The 19,234-nt window shown below is 36.7% G+C and overlaps 1 protein-coding gene across 3 annotated transcripts in view; it reads left to right on the forward strand.

Annotated features, from left to right (window-relative positions):
- LOC123548656 (serine/threonine-protein phosphatase 4 regulatory subunit 1-like) overlaps nucleotides 1–18,068 on the forward strand; it is a 49,820-nt gene extending 31,752 nt beyond the window's left edge. For all 3 annotated transcript variants that reach the window (XM_045336126.2, XM_045336127.2, XM_053546271.1), the window contains 7 exons: nucleotides 2,143–2,304; nucleotides 5,555–5,655; nucleotides 7,449–7,569; nucleotides 8,424–8,539; nucleotides 9,779–9,939; nucleotides 11,357–11,523; nucleotides 12,928–18,068. In XM_045336126.2, the coding sequence (XP_045192061.2) occupies nucleotides 2,143–2,304; nucleotides 5,555–5,655; nucleotides 7,449–7,569; nucleotides 8,424–8,539; nucleotides 9,779–9,939; nucleotides 11,357–11,523; nucleotides 12,928–12,936 (837 nt within the window). In that variant the 3' untranslated portion in view covers nucleotides 12,937–18,068. The remainder of the gene's footprint in view (nucleotides 1–2,142; nucleotides 2,305–5,554; nucleotides 5,656–7,448; nucleotides 7,570–8,423; nucleotides 8,540–9,778; nucleotides 9,940–11,356; nucleotides 11,524–12,927) is intronic.
- The last annotated feature ends 1,166 nt before the right edge of the window (nucleotides 18,069–19,234 follow it).

A 19,234-nucleotide genomic window follows, 5' to 3' on the forward strand; every position in this document is an offset into this window, starting at 1 on the left:
TCTGTCAAGTTTGAAATTAACTTTGGAGTATGTAGTATTTTTTCCTGCTTAATTTGAGAAAATAATGCATTTACGATTATCGGCCCCCATTATAGAAAGAAAGAAGTCATGACTTAAGATAATTGGAGGTCATTTAATGTTATCATTCAGGGCCTCCGCTGCCGATCGCCAATGTCGCCATTTGCGATAATTTTAAGAATTTGGCGCTAAATTTTGCGAACTGGCGAAAATAAGTGGCGCATAGTTTTTTTCCTCGGCATTTGTTTTTTCCGTAGTGATATAAGCGGCCCAAGAATTGGTTCCCGATACACGTGTTTACCTAGACGCTGGTAGTGAATAAAATCGATAACCAGTCTCGGCGGTGTATTTGACAATTCGACTATTGAACTTGGTTGACACTTTGAGAAAATAATTGCGTAATAATGTGTGAATTGAAGATTAATCAGTAATCAAAACATCTGCCAGCTTGTATGTTTGACCTCTGCCGAGAATTCACCAAAATTAACGCCGATTATGGTGTACTTTATGTGTTGCGATTTTTTACAAAAAAAGATTGTCATGTTTGTGGCATGCAGTTGTATGACTGACGAATTTTAAATAAGTACGAAAGATACATTTAATTTGTTACTTTTTTGCAAGATAATTTTTGATTCCTCAGTTTTCATAAAAGATTTTAACGATGGATCCGAAAATTAAAACACATCGGCCTCAATTTGCATCCTGGACCTGGTTAATTTCTTTGAAATTGAAATGTTCAGAAACTGGAAGATATCACTTGCTACCATGGCTTCTTAAAAATCATTAGAAGAGTGTTCAACTCGACCTTTTAGAATAGAAAAAAATCCGAATTTTCCTTTCCGAAAATAAATGAGTCCTGAAATATTGGTAATTCTGACATGGATAGATATGATTCTTAAATTAGAGAATGATTTGTGTCATTTTTTATCCAACTACAAATTGAATTTACTTCTACAATAAACTAATACACTTTCAAAAGTTGTTATTATTCCTAATGAAATTATTTACAATATTCTATTTCTCTATGCACACTATGACAGCCAACTAAAAGAAATAAAAGTGGCTCAGAACTTTGGCTCAAAAATGGCTCTAAAGTGGCTCCAACTTTTTCAAATTGGCGAAAAGGTTGGCGACAAGTATGAAAAACCCAGAGGAGGCCCTGTCATTTCATGTTTGAAAGATTGTGGTGTAAACATTTACAAATTTCTGTTAATGTGGGAACCTTACCAAAAACAAATGTGGCATTTTGATTCAGCAGGTATCTAGGGAAATATTTGTTGTTGTTGCTATTCTAATAATTAGAATTTGTTAAGACACACTGAATTATTTTCAAGACCATACTCCTCACGATTGAAAAAAGCAGCTTTAGAATGTAAAACATTGGTTGATAGCATCAGCATGGATCCAAAACCAAAGAAAACTTCCATGTGGAATGATTTTAATGTAAAATGTGTAAAAATTACTTTTTCAAAAGTCAGTATCACACATTTTACTTCACAATTCTGAGGAAGAAAAGGCTAAAATTTCATTAAGTTATAGAATTGCTCTTGTTTTTTGCAAAACAAAAAGGCTAGATCCTGTTTACAATTGTGGGTCTGTATATTTAAATGTAAGTCTTCTTCTTGGCATTCACAACCATAAGTCTTGATTTTCTGTTTTCAGTCTTCTGGTTCTACTATGACTATGGAAAACATATAGATGTAAAAACAATTTTTAGTTCTCAGTTGTTTAAATGCTTCAAATTCTCAGTGACAATTTGTTTTACTATAATTAAAACATTTTTCCCCTAAATAGAAACTGTGGACAAGTAGTTAAAAGTTGAAGGCCTCCTCTCGCTTCCCCGCCTGACTCATTGCTTTGGGTTGAGCACTGCTAGTAGGATGTAGAAAGTAGTGAAGCTATTCACCTTGCTTGTTCAAGGTTGGTGGTTCTACTCCATTGACTCAAATAATGCCTGGAGAGCCACCTTGGGCCTTAGCCATTCTACCCAACAAAATTAGAGCATTAAAAATTGAATGAAAAGGAGAAAGTTTAATTGTTGATTGCTGTCTTCGCACTAAAGATAACAGTTTTGGGTTTTTTCTGGACATCAAAATACATTGTGGTATATGTTTCTGTTTACAGTGGAAAGTACGACGGACTTTAGCCTTTTCTATACATGAACTAGCTGTGATACTGGGTGAAGAAATAACACACAGGGATTTAGTACCAGTGTTTGATGGATTTCTTAAAGATCTGGATGAAGTGCGGATAGGAATTCTTCGCCATCTAGCAGACTTTTTACGGGTATTTAACTTTGACGTTTCAGTCCTCGTTCATAATTGTCTTTATCTGTGTGGTAACTGCTCCTTACTGGTTAGGCGAAACTATGGCCATCACATGTAACATAGGTATATTTTTAGCTGTTTCTGGAACTAGGATTGTGCTTTCCCATCTGTTGGTCCTTCCACATTTCTGTGTCTACTCAATTATTTTCCAATATTCCTTAACAAATATTCACCTAAACCCAACAACCTGTTGTGCCGAACACACAGACCCCAATCTCAGAAGTCAAGGTCACACTATAGGTCAGTAGTCAACATTGTATTTTTTCTTCCGGTTTCACTATTCCACCATCCAAGGATTTGAATTTTCCTTGAAATAATAATAATTGTCAATTTTGTTTCTGCTTCATAAGTCGGCCCTCCAACAAAGAATTTTAATGCTGCCCATAAACAGACATGTCTTGAAATACAAGTCTTCTTAATCAAAGGTCAGGTTCACCCTTGAGGTCAAAGATTTGAGCCAATTTTTTCTTGTCATTGAATTTACGATGTTTTTCCCCCTATTTTAAAGGAACTGCTCTAAGAAAAAAACCTGCATGGCCTCCACAGCCAAAAATAATTGTGTCTACAAACAAGGTATTCTTCTAAATGGATGATTCCATTTGTAACAAATTACAGAATTTTTTCTTTATCTAAACCCTTCTCCAAAACTGTTTAGATTCTTTTGATTTTTAGCTCATCTGATTTTTTGACAAAAAATGATGAGTTATTGTCATCACTTGAGCGGTTGTCGGCGTCGGCGTTGCCTGGTTAAGTTTTATGTTTAGGTCAGCTTTTCTCCTAAACTATCAAAGCTATTGCTTTGAAACTTGGAAGACTTGTTCACCATCATAAGCTGACCCTGTATAGCAAGAAACATAACTCCATCTTGCTTTTTGCAAGATTTATGGCCCCTTTTGTACTTAAAAAATATCAGATTTTTTGGTTAAGTTTTATGTTTAGGTCAACTTTTCTCCTAAACTATCAAAGCTATTGCTTTGAAACTTGGAATACTTGTTCACCATCATAAGCAGACCCTGTACATCAAGAAACATAACTCCATCTTGCTTTTTGCAAGAATTATTGCCCCTTTTGGACTTAGAAAATCAGTTTTCTTGGTTAAGTTTTATGTTTAGGTCAGCTTTTATCCTAAACTATCAAAGCTATTGCTTTAAAACTTGCAACTTTTGTTCACCATCATAAGCTGACCCTGTACAGCAAGAAACATAACTCCATCCTGCTTTTTGCAAGATTTATGGCCCCTTTTGGACTTAGAAAATATCAGATTTCTTGGTTAAGTTTTATGTTTAGGTCAGCTTTTTCTCTTAAACTATCAAAGCTATTGCTTTGAAACTTGCAACACTTGTTCACCATCATAAGCTGACCCTGTACAGCAAGCAACATAACTCCATCCTGCTTTTTGCAATAATTATTGCCCCTTTTGGACTTAGAAAATCATTTTCTTGGTTGAGTATTATGTTTAAGGCAACTTTTCTCATAAACTATCAAAGCTGTTGCTTTAAAACTTGCAACAGTTTTTCACAATCATAAGTGGACACTGTACATCAAGAAACATAACTCTATCCTGCTTTTTGCAAGAATGATGGCCCTTTTTAGACTAAGAAAATCATGGGTAGGACAATATTTCTATTATACAAAAAAAAAATCAGATGAGCGTCAGCACCCGCAAGGCGGTGCTCTTGTTTAGCTCACCTGTCACAAAGTGACAAGGTGAGTTTTTGTGATCGCACAGCGTCCGTGCGTGCGTGCGTAAACTTTTGCTTGTGACCACTCTAGAGGTCACATTTTTCATGGGATCTTTATGAAAGTTGGTCAGAATGTTCACCTTGATGATATCTAGGTCAAGTTCGAAACTGGGTCACGTGCGTAAAAACTAGGTCAGTAGGTCTAAAAATAGAAAAACCTTGTGACCTCTCTAGAGGCCATATTTTTCACAAGGTCTTCATGGAAATTGGTCAGAATGTTTACCTTGATGATATCTAGGTCAAGTTCGAAACTGGGTCACGTACGGTCAAAAACTAGGTCAGTAGGTCTAAAAATAGAAAAACCTTGTGACCTCTCTAGAGGCCATATATTTCACAAGATCTTCATGAAAATTGGTCAGAATGTTCACCTTGATGATATCTAGGTCAAGTTCGAAACTGGGTCACGTGCCATCAAAAACTAGGTCAATAGATCAAATAACAGAAAAACCTTGTGACCTCTCTAAAGGCCATGTTTTTCATGGGATCTGTATGAAAGTTGGTCTGAATGTTCATCTTGTTGATATCTAGGTCAAGTTCAAAACTGGGTCATGTGCGGTCAAAAACTAGGTCAGAAGGTCTTAAAATAGAAAAACCATATGACCTCTCTAGAGGCCATACTAAGCCTTAAATGGATCTTCATGAAAATTGATCAGAATGTTCACCTTGATGATATCTAGGTCAAGTTTGAAACTGGGCCACATGCCATCAAAAACTAGGTCAGTAGGTCAAATAATAAAAAAACCTTTTGACCTCTAAAGAGGCCATACTTTTCATGGGATCTGTATCAAAGTTGTTCTGAATGTTCATCTTGATGATATCTAGGTCAAGTTCGAAACTGGGTCAACTGCGGTCAAAAACTAGGTCAGTAGGCCTAAAATTAGAAAAATCTTTTGACCTCTCTAGAGGCCATATTTTTCGATGGATCTTCATGAAAATTGGTCTGAATGTTCACCTTGATGATATCTAGGTCAAGTTTCGAAACCTGGTCATGTGCGGTCAAAAACTAGGCCAGTAGGTATTAAAAATAGAAAAACCTTGTGACCATATTTTTCATGAGATCTTCATGAGAATTAGTGTGAATGTTCACCTTGATATCTAGATCAAATTCAAAACAGGGTCACGTACCTTCGAAAACTAGGTCAATAGGTCAAATAATAGAAAAACCTTGTGACCTCTCTCGAGGCCATATTTTTCAATGGATCTTCATGAAAATTGGTCAGAATTTTTATCTTGATGATATCTAGGTCAAGTTCAAAACTGGGTCACATGAGCTCAAAAACTAGGTCACTATGTCAAATAATAGAAAAAACTATGTCATACTCAAAACTGGGTCATGTGGGAACAGGTGAGCCATTCAGGACCATCATGGTCCTCTTGTTTTAAAAAAAAACATTGACCCTTTACAGTGCATTTAAACAAAAATTATGTGAAGTGTTAATAAAAAGTGGTTACAAATTTGTTTAACAGTTGCTACATCCAGATGTTAGACGACAGTATTTGATCAAGGTACAGGACTTCATGAATGTGGACAACAACAGAAATTGGAGGTTCCGGCTAGAGCTAGCAGAGTAAGTACTTGCTGAATTTGGTTATAGATCTAGAGAGCTGTAATTGCACTGCCCATTTGTTGGCATTCATTTGGATATCCCCAATTTTGTTATGGTTTTATATACAAGATGGTATTGCGATAACTGCTAGTGGGAGTTGAGTAAAACTTTACACTCCTGTTCAGAGGTGATCTGAGAGAGAGAGATCATTAATGCTGTTTTTTTGTGGACTTAGAAATTTTTTTGGGAATTTCTTCCCTTTGTTGGTCCTGTCCTTTTGGCTTCAGTAGTCATGTTCTTTAAATTTTGCTCCCATCCTCTGATGTAACCCTTTGGGTGTATATTGCCCCACTTGGCGGAGCTTGTTCAACATGGTATTCGTTCATCATTTTTCTTCATATACAAGGATTTTTGTACATTAAAGTGTTGCTGTCTTCCAACAGCTTTTGTAAAGTCATATCGAGGTATAAACTGGCTGGTAAAAGAATATGGCTGTTCTGCCTGTTGTCATTTAAATGTAGAACAATAATCAGTAAATGGAAAAAAAAAAATATCATGTTGGCACATTATCATTTTGTATGTATCAAAGCTAGATTAATGTGCTGTTTAACAGAAAAGTTCTGTCTAAATCCTCATAGTCATTTTGAAAAAGTGGCATTGTTTCAGTAAGATACCTCTCTTATCTTTTTATGCCCCAGAAGGGAGGCATATAGTTTTTGAACTGTCAGTCTGTCCGCAATTTTCGTGTCCGGTCCATATCTTTGTCATCGATGGATGGATTTTCAAATAACTTGGCATGAATGTGAACCACAGTAAGACGACGTGTCGCGCGCAAGACCCAAGTCCGTAGCTCAAAGGTCAAGGTCACACTTGGACATTAAAGGATAGTGCATTGATGGGTGTGTCCGGTCCATATCTTTGTCATCGATGGATGGATTTTCAAATAACTTGGCATGAATATGAACCACAGTAAGACGATGTGTCACGCGCAAGACCCAGGTCCGTAGCTCAAAGGTCAAGGTCACACTTAGACATTAAAGGATAGTGCATTGATGGGCGTGTCCGGTCCATATCTTTGTCATCGATGGATGGATTTTCAAATAACTTCGCATAAATGTGTACCACAGTAAGAGGACGTGTCGCGTGCAAGACCCAGGTCCGCAGCTCAAAGGTCAAGGTCACACTTAAACGTTAAAGGATAGTGCATTGATGGGCGTGTCCGGCCCATATCTGTCATCGATGGATGGATTTTCAAATAACTTTGCATGAATGTGTACCACAGTAAGACGACGTGTCGTGCGCAAGACCCAGGTTCGTAGCTCAAAGGTCAAGGTCACACTTTAACGTTAAAGGATTGGGCATTGATGGGCGTGTCCGGTCCATATCTTTGTCATCGATGGATGGATTTTCAAATAACTTGGCATGAATGTGTACCACAGTAAGACGACGTGTCACACGCAAGACCCAGGTCTATAGCTCAAAGGTCAAGGTCACACTTAGACATTAAAGTTCATTTTTCATGATATTGCATTGATGGGCATGTCCGGTCCATATCTTTGTCATTCATGCATGGATTTTAAAATAACTATGCATGAATGTGTGACACAGTAAGACGACATGTCGCGCGCAAGACCCAGCTCCGTAGGTCAAAGGTCCTAAACTCTAACATCGGCCATAACTATTCATTCAAAGTGCCATCGGGGGCATGTGTCATCCTATGGAGACAGCTCTTGTTAATCTTGATATACTAACTGTTGAATTAATCCATTTACAGTTTCTACTAGTTGCTTATGCTTAATGTGTCTCCTTTGTAGGCAGCTTGTGTTGATATCGGAGCTGTATTCGGCCCAGGAGATCAGTGAATATTTGTTACCTATGGCGTTAGCACTGGCAGAAGACAAGGTGTCAGAGGTCAGGGCTGATGCATATCATTTAGTAAGTATAAGACATTTATATAGAGTGTTTTAAAGTTTCAGAAACACTGAGGTGGCTGAGAGGTTATGGTTGTGGCTTCAAATCGCACGCCCCTCCTGTCTTGCTTGTGTCACAATGTGAGGAAGTTATTCATCTGACTTGTATCTACGTATTCAGTTTCAATATAGAATTAGGAGGGGTGGAGGTTAGGTGTTGGTTTTTGCCTGAGTAATGAAGGGTCTGTCTGCACCATTAAACCTGTGAAGTCGTCATATGACCTGAGCAGCGCTGGTTTGGCTAGCAGAAGCTTCAAAATGCATAAGTTGCCGCCATTTTTGTGTGGTGAAGGTCCCTGACTTAGAATTACTGTTCACTACAGTCTGACATAGAATTACTGCTCACTACAGTCTGACATAGAATTACTGCTCACTGCTCACTACAGTCTGACATAGAATTACTGCTCACTACAGTCTAACATAGAATTACTGCTCACTACAGTACTGTGGGTTGGAAACTTTGCTTGAAGTGTAGAATAATGAATTAGTCACTCAGCTGGCATATAGAACTATATAGGTTGTATCAAGGTGCCAGCCCATGCCTGATATAATTACAAAGGGGCACCTTGGGTTTTCCACCGTCATTAAAAGCTTGAAAGTTGTGGTATGTGTCTGAGTTACCCGAAACCCAACAAAAATAGAACAAAATACAGCATAAGGTTCAGTTTTGTTGTTGATTTTTTTTTCCATTCATGAAGAAAATACATGTTTAAAAGAAGAACAGTAAGAAAAACTAACTCCTGTAAATTGAAATTTTTGTTGGACCAAAATTGATTGAAGAAGAATTTTATTCACTCAGGTATTTTAATGTGATTGCAGGTCAGTGTTATGTTGAAGAGAATAGTAGAATGTGGAGATGAGAAACTAGTCCAGTATCTGGTCAATCAACTTTTAGCTAGGTTTGCCCGTGACCAAAAATGGGCACGTAGACAAATGTAAGTACGTCCGTGTTCTCTGTACTGCTTTTAGAATTGTCTGGTTAACTGCCTTCAGTTATTTGAATTACTCTGAAGTCAACTGCATGAAATTAACCAGTACTTATACCATAAGTGGAGGTGGTTAGTTTATACATAATTTATTTTAGGTCGATAACGGACATTAAATTTCATGGGAAAATTGCCAGTGATCAGCAGATGACACTCTTTGTGTTAGAGGTCAGTACACAAGTGTCAGATTTACTGTGACTTGAAATTGAAAACGATTTATGGTCAGTTACTGCAGAACATATATGCATATGGCCTTTTAGGCTTTAAAAGAGTGCTTACAGCAGGGATATAGACTAGTTTTTTCAGCTCATCTGATTTTTTGAAAAGAAAATATTGTCATCACTTGATAGGCGTCGGTGTTGCCTGGTTAAGTTTTATGTTTTTCTCCTAAACTATCAAAGGTATTGCTTTGAAACTTGCAACACTTGTTCACCATCATAAGCGGACACTGTACATCAAGAAACATAACTCCATCTTGCTTTTTGCAAGAATTATGGCCCGTTTTTGGACTTAGAAAATCAGTTTTCTTGGTTAAGTTTTATGTTGAGTCAGCTTTTCTCCTAAACTATCAAAGCTATTGCTTTAAAACTTGCAACACTTGTTCACCATCATAAGCTGACCCTGTACAACAGAAACATAACATCCTGCTTTTTGCAATAGTTATTGCCCCTTTTGGACTTAGAAAATCAGTTTTCTTGGTTGAGTATTATGTTTAAGTCAGCTTTTCTCATAAACTATCAAAGCTATTGCTTTAAAATTTGCAACAGTTTTTCACCATCATAAGCAGACACTGTACATCAAGAAACATAACTCTATCCTGCTTTTTGCAAGAATGATGGCCCTTTTTAGACTTACAAAATCATGGGTAGGACAATATTTCTATTATACAGAAAAAATCAGATGAGCGTCAGCACCCGCAAGGCGATGCTCTTGCTTGTTTTTATTTTGGGGCCCAGACTGTCAAAAATATAAGTTTAACATTAGGTATATGGGTATTTTCTCCAGCAATTAAGGGGCCAAGGACTACTGGGCCCCAGATAATTTATATCCCTGTACAGTCAGTGAATGGCCCCTGTTGCTTTTTAGTTCAAAGGTAAAGGTCACAGTTAAGAAATTATAGACACGGTTGTACATGACGGAACGTCTAGGAGCATGGTTTTAAAACACAGATTTTGATTTTTATTCTAGATTTACTCAACTGTGTCAAGCAATAGTCAGAGAACAAGCAGTAGATGCAGTCCAGTTTGCCAAAGATTTTCTTCCTAGTCTACTAACCATGGTTGATGATACAGTACCTAATGTACGCATCACTCTTGCCAAGTCTTTGACATGCTACATGATGAACGAAGGTATGTACTTCTTCCCATTTCTTACTGTATTATAAAGATAAGACCGATTCAGATAGTACTTACTTGAGCCTGATTGTGAGGAAAGGTTGTGGGTATGTGTTGATCACTCGAGTGTGGCCTGTGTAGATTTCATGAGATACTTGGGCTTGATTTAGGTAGGGTCATAACAGAGCTCCAGATAAGCTTTTGGTGCTGTTGGGTATTTACCCATCATTTTTTGTCTGAATTTGGTATTGGAAATTTGAATTGGGTAAAATTACCAAGGCTTTTCAAAAGTAATTGGGTATTTGCTAAAACTAGTTGGGTATTTCACCAATCTCGCACAAACATTTTTTCCCCTGCACACACTACTTTTTCTTTTGGCTGAATTACACAGGATGAAGCATGCTTACTGTTACAATTATATAGCATTAACCAGGTTTGACTATTTGCTACATATACATGCCTGTAAGCAAGTTAAAGGTGTGTATTTTAATTTATAGTTCTAATTATGTGTAACTTTAACCAAGGATATTTTTTCTCCTATTGCTTAATGTTTTCTAGGATACTTTCATTCCATTGTATTTTTTGCATTTTAAATGCAGTCGGAGATCAATTCATACACAATATCCCGAACGATGTTTTCGCTGCAATATGTGCTCTCCCGTAAGATGTCGGCCAGTATTGGTGGCACTATATTTATCACAAAGTTGAACAACAAGATGTCCTTCTATTTTGTTTTTTGTGCTGGAACAATGTTTTGCTGTGATCTTAGTACTAGAAGTGGTCACTTTATCGGCATAGTGTTATGTTTACAACACCGGTTAGACAGAATGGTCCTGTGCTTTTTCCGGTAAATAGTTATCTGTTCCGACGTAACGTATAACCAGTGTTTTCTAGCCTTAAAGTCTCGTATCCATTCTATTATACGGAAAATGCGATATGCAAGCAATTTTTAATGAATTTGGTATTGGGAATGTTAATTGTGTTTCATTGTATGAATTAATTTGGGTTTTCTGCAACTTGCAACTTTAATTGTGTAAATACGCAAATACGCAGCTTACTTGGAGCTCTGGAGTCATAACCCTATATGCTTCTTTATTCACTAAACTTGTGATTTGTTGTCCCAGTATCTGAGGTAAATATAAAAAAATTCGGCGAGATTCCTATAACCAGTCTCTTCACATCATTGTTTAATGAATTTTAAGGTTCAAGGGTTATGCTAAGATACCAACCAGTACCAGACACTGTGTATGGAGGGGCACCTGGGGGTATTCTGCATCAGCACAAGCATAAAAGTCTTGACTTGAACATTGAGTCCAGCAAAACAAAGAAATGTAATTTCAATAGCATCGTATTGTAATCATCCAGATATCTTCTCAGATATATTATACAGATCTTGAAATGGACTTGCTTTAATTATTACTTTGATTTTCAGACTACAGTCACTGCAGCGGTCACCCGTGCCCTGAGGAACTTGAGAAAGCATTTAAGAAGCTACAGACTGACTCGGACAGGGATGTTCGGTATTTTTGTTCAATAGAGGCCTACCGAGAAACTATGGCCGAGAGTGTTGAAGATGACGGAAGTCTTGATGAATATCCTGTAAGAAAAAATTGCCTTGTATTTTGTTTTGTAGGAAGCTGTAGGATTGTTATTAATCATAGTATTTAAAGCTTTCCATCAGCAGTTCAAGCAATTTACTGATGCAGAGTAAAATGAAAAATGGAGGATAAACATTATTACTCCGGGGAAATAAGCAAATATTATTACTTGTTGAATAAAATATTTGTCTACTGTTGGCATTAATGTCTCTGCAGATCATTATGTCTCCCACAACACAGTGGTGTGGGAGACATATTGATTTACTCCAGTCTGTGTGTCTGTCTGTCACAAAGCTTGTCCGCACTCTAAGTCGAACATTTCTCATCTGATCTTCACCAAACTTGAACAAAATATGTTTGACCATGAGACCTCGGCCAAGTTCGATAACTAGCCAAATCCGCCCAGGCACTTTTGAATTATGGCCCTTGAATTACTGATTGGATCCATTCATCACAGCTATCGAGAGAAACTAGACATTTTTCAATGGGGTCCATTCATCAAAGCCATCGAGAGAAACTAGACATTTTTCAGTGTTGCAGTTGTGGGAGACATGCGCTTTTCTCAAAAGCATCTCTAGTTCACAGTGATTTTATCATTAAATGAAGTCATTGACATGAGTTCAGATTTGTAGGAATTACATTGCAAGGGTGCAGCCTTAGTGATATGATGCATATGTGAACAATAGCTCTGGTTCAAAGTAAAGTCAATTGAGATAATATTTTGTCACTTGTTGGGGGGGGGGGGGAATTGTCTGTTATTTGTTACGTTCATTTTTGGGTATGTTGCTATGTGGTAGTCAGAATTTGTTTGTTTTGGGTTTAACGCCGTTTTTCAACAGTATTTCAGTCATGTAACGGCGGGCAGTTAACCTAACCAATGTTACAGGATTCTGTACTAGTACAAACCTGTTCTCCGTAAGTAACTGCCAATTTCCCCACACGAGGTGGACGACTAATGATTTCAGACACAATGTCGTTTATCAAATAGTCACGGAGAACACACGCCCCGCCCGAGGATCGAACTCACGACCCTGCGATCCGTAGACCAACGCTCTTATCTACTGAGCTAAGCGCGCGGGTGCCAGTCACAATTTGTAGGGGGTGGGAGGGCTTGGTATTTGTGCGAACAATTTTGATGTTAAATTTATATTAGAGGGAAAATTGCCGGATTTGAAAGAAAATTACTGCCTAATAGGAAAAGGCCAGTAAACATTGTTGTAGATGGAGAAAAGACTCGAGTTCTATGATTAAATAATAACATTAAAAATTCAGCCAGCCTTGTTTTATGAGTTAACTGACCTGTGTGGGAGCGATCAAAAGTTTCACATATAACCATTAATAAACTGTCATGACCTGCCCTGTCAGTTGTTAGGATGTAATTAAAGAACTTGTGCTTGTATTGCAGGGAGTTTAAAAAAAAAGAACTGTTACTAAAGGAAGATGTTGAACGAAGGAGATAATCAGACACAATCAAAATGAACACAAGATTGGACACAGAAATTTTTTCGTTGATTAAAAAAAAAAAATCAGATTCCAGGGAAATGAGGAAAGGAATTGAATTAATCGCATGTGTGTGAACTTGAGCCAAAATGTTATAGGAAGTGAACGTCTTTCTGAACTCTTTGTCTTTCTTAGATAGCAATTAGTATTTGATTATTCTTTTAAAAATATTGTGGCTGTGCCATTAAAAATAATCACAGTATGTACTAAATATATTTGTTATTAGAGGGAAAAAATGGTCAGTTGGAGTTTAGAATGTATGTTCTGTACTGGAAGTATACTAATTCTGTGTATTTATGCAAATATTATGCAAATCATATTTATTATGTGCCTATGTGATATAGAAACAAAATAGAAGACTGATATTCAAATTCTGTAGAATATTCTTTTTGAGGTATTTAATATTTTATATCACTAAATTATATTGCAATAACTTGTGAATAAGCTTTGAGGTATCACATCACATGATATCATAATATAAAGAGAACTCACTGGAACTGTCTCTTGAATTAAACTTGTGTATATAGGATGTTTAAAGAAATCCTGTTTCTTTTTATGAAAATACTCAAAAATTATGTGCTCTTACTTCCAATGACATATTTTCTGTAGCAAATACCTCTGTTAAATTTTATTCTGTAATTGAATCAGAGCATTGATTTTGAAGATTTTGATGTTAAGTTTTCAGAAAGGAAAATAGAAAGGCAGTTCTTGATTTAAGTTTATAGGTAGTATTAATTCGGCAGTGCTAGACATAGAAAGGTAGGATCTCGTATGAAGTTGCCTCTCCTTACAGTTAAGATGTTTTAATTCATTGCTGTGTACATGTAAGGGAGATGATTACTATGGAAGATTGAAGGCAGTCATTATTTTGACGTTACAGTGAAAGGTGCCTATAAATAACTACTGTCATTGTATGAAATCTCTTTTTGATCTGATATATAATTATGTAGGTCTATTTTTGATCTTTTAATTTATGTAAATCATCTGAAAATAATGTTTTATGTAATAATGTAATAATTATTCAGTGTTCTTCTGTGATATTCTACCATAATATATATATGAAATGAATGGAAGTTTTCATATACAGGCATCTTGGTGCTTCTATTTGTATTACTGTATATATATGATCACCTTGTATATGATTACAACTGTGGAAAAAAGTTTAACAAGTGGAGCAGTTGCACCAAGGCAAAATAAACTTCCTGTTGTCATTTTGGAAAGAAAGAGGAAAAACTGTTGGATGATAATTTTTTTAGGGAGTTTTGTAGTCGAATATAAGAAGAACTTCTTGTAGGATTTTATCGGAATTGGTCTGATTTTAGGTGAAGTTGCCAACAGTAAGCTGTGAAACAATATTTCAAGCTTAGATATTGGTAATTTCAGCATACTGAATTTTCTATAAAAAATCCCAGACTAATTACATTTTGATTTGAACCTGTTTCGATTCTTTCTCTGAAATTACAATGTTTTTTTATGCAGTTGGATTGAATTTTTTTTTGGTAAATATTAAATACTCCTGTTATGAAAAAGCATGAAATTTATTTTAAAAGAGAAATATTTATATATTCATTGGTTATTATTTCTTGGTTAGTGGGGTTCAACACTTAAAATGAACAAATTAAATCATACTTAAATGACGTTTTGTATTTTTTAAAGATTTGTTAGAAAATTTGTACCTCAGTTTAAAGACAAAAATTTTGTAGTCTTTAATTCTTTATACATATAATCTCTCACTTTACTAAGTCAAATATTGGATTGGAAATGCAGCTTTAGAGACGTAAGGGATTGTTGTACGGTTACCCGAGTGAGGTGATGGCATTCCCATCTACCAGCAACATAGCTCACCTTAAAAGTAAACTATTTGATAAAAAACTTTGTTGTTAGAATTGATATTTTACTTAGTATTTTAAACTAAATTCTTCTAAGGCTAAACATGCAGAATTCATCGAATTTGCAATAATAATAATAAAAAAAACGCTTGTTAATAATGTGTGTAAGTGTTACAATGAAGGGCAAAATTTAATGCAATTGATAGACATGTTTTGATAGGGGTGTGAACATGTATCATTGATGAAAAGACAAATAATTTTGTGTGTGAATATACATATTAAGAAACATTAGAAGATTCTCTGGTTGAGCTATTGTGATTGCTCACTGTCTGATGTCTGTCCATCCATTCTCTCTTCAGATGACATATCTTAAAGTATTGGCCAGAATTGCAGCAAACTTGGTCAGTAGCATTCTGGCACGATTCTCTAAAAGATTGTTCGATTATTCTAGCTTGTACTCCATTTAGGGGCTGCAGTAACAAAACCAGAAAAATTGACTTCCTCTCAAGGAGGGTGTGATTTTCATCAAACTTCATATGTAACATCATAATGAAGTCCTCTGCCAATTATATTCAAATGGGGTTGCTTGGCCCCTAAGGCCCCATGAGCTGAAAATAGAAATACCTGTAAGCAGCATCTGATGAATTGCTTGATGGATATTCTTTAAAGCCCTGCTCCACGGCTATTCAAATTCTGCTGTGTGTTTGCAACCCATGATTACAATAGGTAACAGTGAACGGCCACGCGCCACACTTTAGCATGCAAAACCACAGGTATTTTAATATAAAAAGACTATTTTGAAAGGCGTCACTGTTCATAGTCAGGATTTTCATGCTTTTTTAGTGACAATTTAAGGTTAAACGGTAGGACTGGAGCAGATCTTTAAACTTGACTTGCGCATCATTGTTTTGCCTAATCCAAAATTTGTTCAAATGTAGGAATGTCGGCATTTTGGGGTCGCTTGAGCTTAAACACTTTGATGGATTGTTTAAGCTCTGAAACTCCAGTGAGCAGTGTAGGGTTGTCTGGCCCTCTTGTTCCAGTTTGATGCAATATTTCACAGTCCGAAGTATTTTTAATTGGGTGTCAAAACAGTTTGCTTCAGACTTCTGTTGAGCTAGGGTATTTCGTGTCTAGAGGTTTGTGTAAAGATTTTTTGTATACATTTAGAAAAATGCTCAAAACGTTGTATAAGAAGGGACCATAGAGTCGGCTTGGTAGGTATGGCACTATATATATATAGCTGCCTTTTTGTATCTACACAAACTGGTTACCTCAGTATGATTTTTAGCACAATTGTTCCTGATCTAGACTGATACTTAGCATTAAATTTACATTAAGATGGATTTGAGAAGGGGATAACACCAAAAATGTTTACTGTTTTGTTAAGTTGCAAATCAGGTCATGTAGCTTTCTTACTTTGTTTGCCTATCTATTCAGTAAGCATACCTGTACATGTGAAGCAGAATTCTGCATTATTTTGTGATACTTGTTAAATTTTATTTTTATGCCCCCGAAGGGAGGCATATTAGTTTTTAACTGTCCGTTCATTCGTTTGTTAGTCACGTTAACTTTTTGCATGAAGGCACTTTACTCGCAAACAACTGCACCCAGGACCTTCACATGCTGATAGTACTCATTGAGTACACGACCCTTACTGACTTTGGGGTCACCTGGTCAAAGTTCAAGGTCACAGGGGTCAGCACTTTACTCGCGAACCACTGCACCCAGGACCTTCAAACTTCACATCCTGATAGTACTTATTGAGTACACAACCCCTACTGACTTTGGGGTCACCAGGTTTAAGGTCAAGGTCACAGGGGCCAATGTTAACTTTTTGCATGAAGGCGCTTTACTCGCGACCACTGCACCCAGGACCTTCAAACTTCACGTGCTGATAGTACTCATTGAGTACACGACCCCTACTGACTGGGGTCACAAGGTCAAGGTCACAGGGGCCAGCGTTAACTTTTTGCATGAAGGCACTTTACTCGCGAACCACTGCATCCAGGACCTTCAAACTTCACTTGCTGATAGTACTCACTGAGTACACAGCCCCTACTAACTTTGGGGTCAAAGGACAAGGTCACAGGGGCCAGTGTTAACTTTTGCATGAAGGCACTTTAATTGTGAACCACTGCACCCAGGACCTTCAAACTTCATATGCTAATAGTACTTATTGAGTACACGACCCCTATTGACTTTAGGGTCGCCATGTCAAAGGTCAAGGCGCTGCGGGGGGCATTTGTTACCATTAGTGACAGCTCTTGTTTTTTTTCTTCTTTTGACAGCTCTGCTGTTTTTATAGCCTAAAAAGCCTTTTCACAGAAGAGAAAACTGTCAGATTGTATTTATTTAGTTTGCATACTAAATGTTTATGAGCCTTTTAAATAATAAACAAGTGTTCTCTAGGGGATAAAAATAAAGCACACTGGTTGTCCACTTGAAGTAAAGTTGTTAGTAAGTCAGTTCTTAGGAATTTGTGAATGACTGACTTGAATCTTTAAGAGTGGTCCAGGATGTTGATAGACAGAATTTCATGAAGAAGCGGTTATTGAAAAACATATTTCTGGTATTGGAAAGAGTTTCAGGCGTTCAATTTTCAACTGAATCCAGGACCTCGAGTTTTGGGTGTTGCTTGGAATTAAGAGCCTATAGTTTCAGGAGTTGCTAGGAATTGCTGGCCTAGAGTTTTAACGGTTCCTTGGAATCCTGTGAATGAATTTTTTGTGGTTACTGAATATCCTGGGCATAGAATTTTAGGGGTTACTGGACTCGTGAGAATACTGAATGGTTTAATTGTGCGGAAGTGTGAATAATATGGTTTTATAGAGTTCCTTACAGTTAAGCATTCAAAGTACGATTATTTATAAGATTTTTGTTTCACTTCCTTGCATTACTCTAAATTAACCCTTTTAGAAGCTTTCTTCATTCTGTAATTTAAAGGTGCATTTTTTATCAGCTTTATTTTCCACATTTTTCTGTGCTTTCAAACTTGTTTTGCGTGCCACTGTATGTGTTTATTCAGATTTTATTGTTGGGAAATTTTATTTTTAGAATGGAGATTGATCCAGATATTTATATTTTATTTAATTGTTTGACTTGACTTCTGTATAACCATTGTAATAATGAGAAAATATTCTAAACCGATTAATTATTTTATCAAAAGACCAGTGAGTGATTGGTCAGTCAGTATGAAATAAAGTAAGAATGAAAATTCTGTGTTTGGTTTTCTTTTCAAATCTGAGTTAACACAGAAACTGAAATGGCTGTAAATACTTGTATGTAGTTTATCTGGTTTGCACGGTATCAGTAGTCAAATATTCTACAGATTTGAGAGCATTATAGTTGTCAAAGTTCCTTGTTCAACAAGAATCTATACAGACCGCCAAGGGTCTTGAAAACCTTTATAAACCTTTTTATCGAGCTCGCTTGAGGAAGCGAAGATGTTGTCCAAATGGCAGTTCGGTGTATGTGCATTTGTCCGGACCATAACTTGACATGCATGGGGTAATCTTGAATTGATGTAGTGACCTACTTTCATATTCTCAAGCTACAGCTTTTAAATCAGACTACATGCAGTTTTATGTACCAAAATGAACTTTGACCTTGAGCTAGTCTTGAAATTAGGAACATTCAAATATCATGGCTCAATGGTGGGCGCCAAGATCACTGATCTCTTTTTACTTAGAATTTCATGTTAGTTTTGGTGCACTTGCACTCGCTCAGTTATTACTATATGGATTTGATTCAAATTTAAAATAGTTGTTCCACATCATTACCCTCATATGACACAAGGGTCATAACTCTGGTATCAATTTTTAGCTCACCTGAGCACAAAGTGCTCAAAGGTGAGCTTTAGTGATCACCCTGTGTCCGGCGTCGTCCGTCTGTCCGTCCGTCCGTCGTCAACAATTTGACTGTTAACACTCTAGAGGTCACATTTTTGGCCCAATCTTAATGAAACTTTGTCAGAATGTTACCCTCGATAAAATCTTGGACGAGTTCGATATTGGGTCATCTGGGGTCAAAAACTAGGTCACCAGGTCAAATCAAAGGAAAAGCTTGTTACCACTCTAGAGGTCACATTTTTGGCCCAATCTTAATGAAACTTGGTCAGAATGTTACCCTCAATAAAATCTTGGACGAGTTTGATATTGGGTCATCTGGGATCAAAAACTAGGTCATCAGGTCAAATCAAAGGAAAAGCTTGTTAACACTCTAGAGGTCAAATTTTTGGCCCAATCTTAATGAAACTTGGTCAGAATGTTACCCTCAATAAAATCTTGGACGAGTTTGATATTGGGTCATCTGGGATCAAAAACTAGGTCATCAGATCAAATCAAAGGAAAAGCTTGTTAACACTCTAGAGGTCACATTTTT

The sequence above is a fragment of the Mercenaria mercenaria genome, chromosome 6 (assembly GCF_021730395.1).
Source record: "Mercenaria mercenaria strain notata chromosome 6, MADL_Memer_1, whole genome shotgun sequence".
Lineage (NCBI taxonomy): Eukaryota > Metazoa > Mollusca > Bivalvia > Venerida > Veneridae > Mercenaria > Mercenaria mercenaria.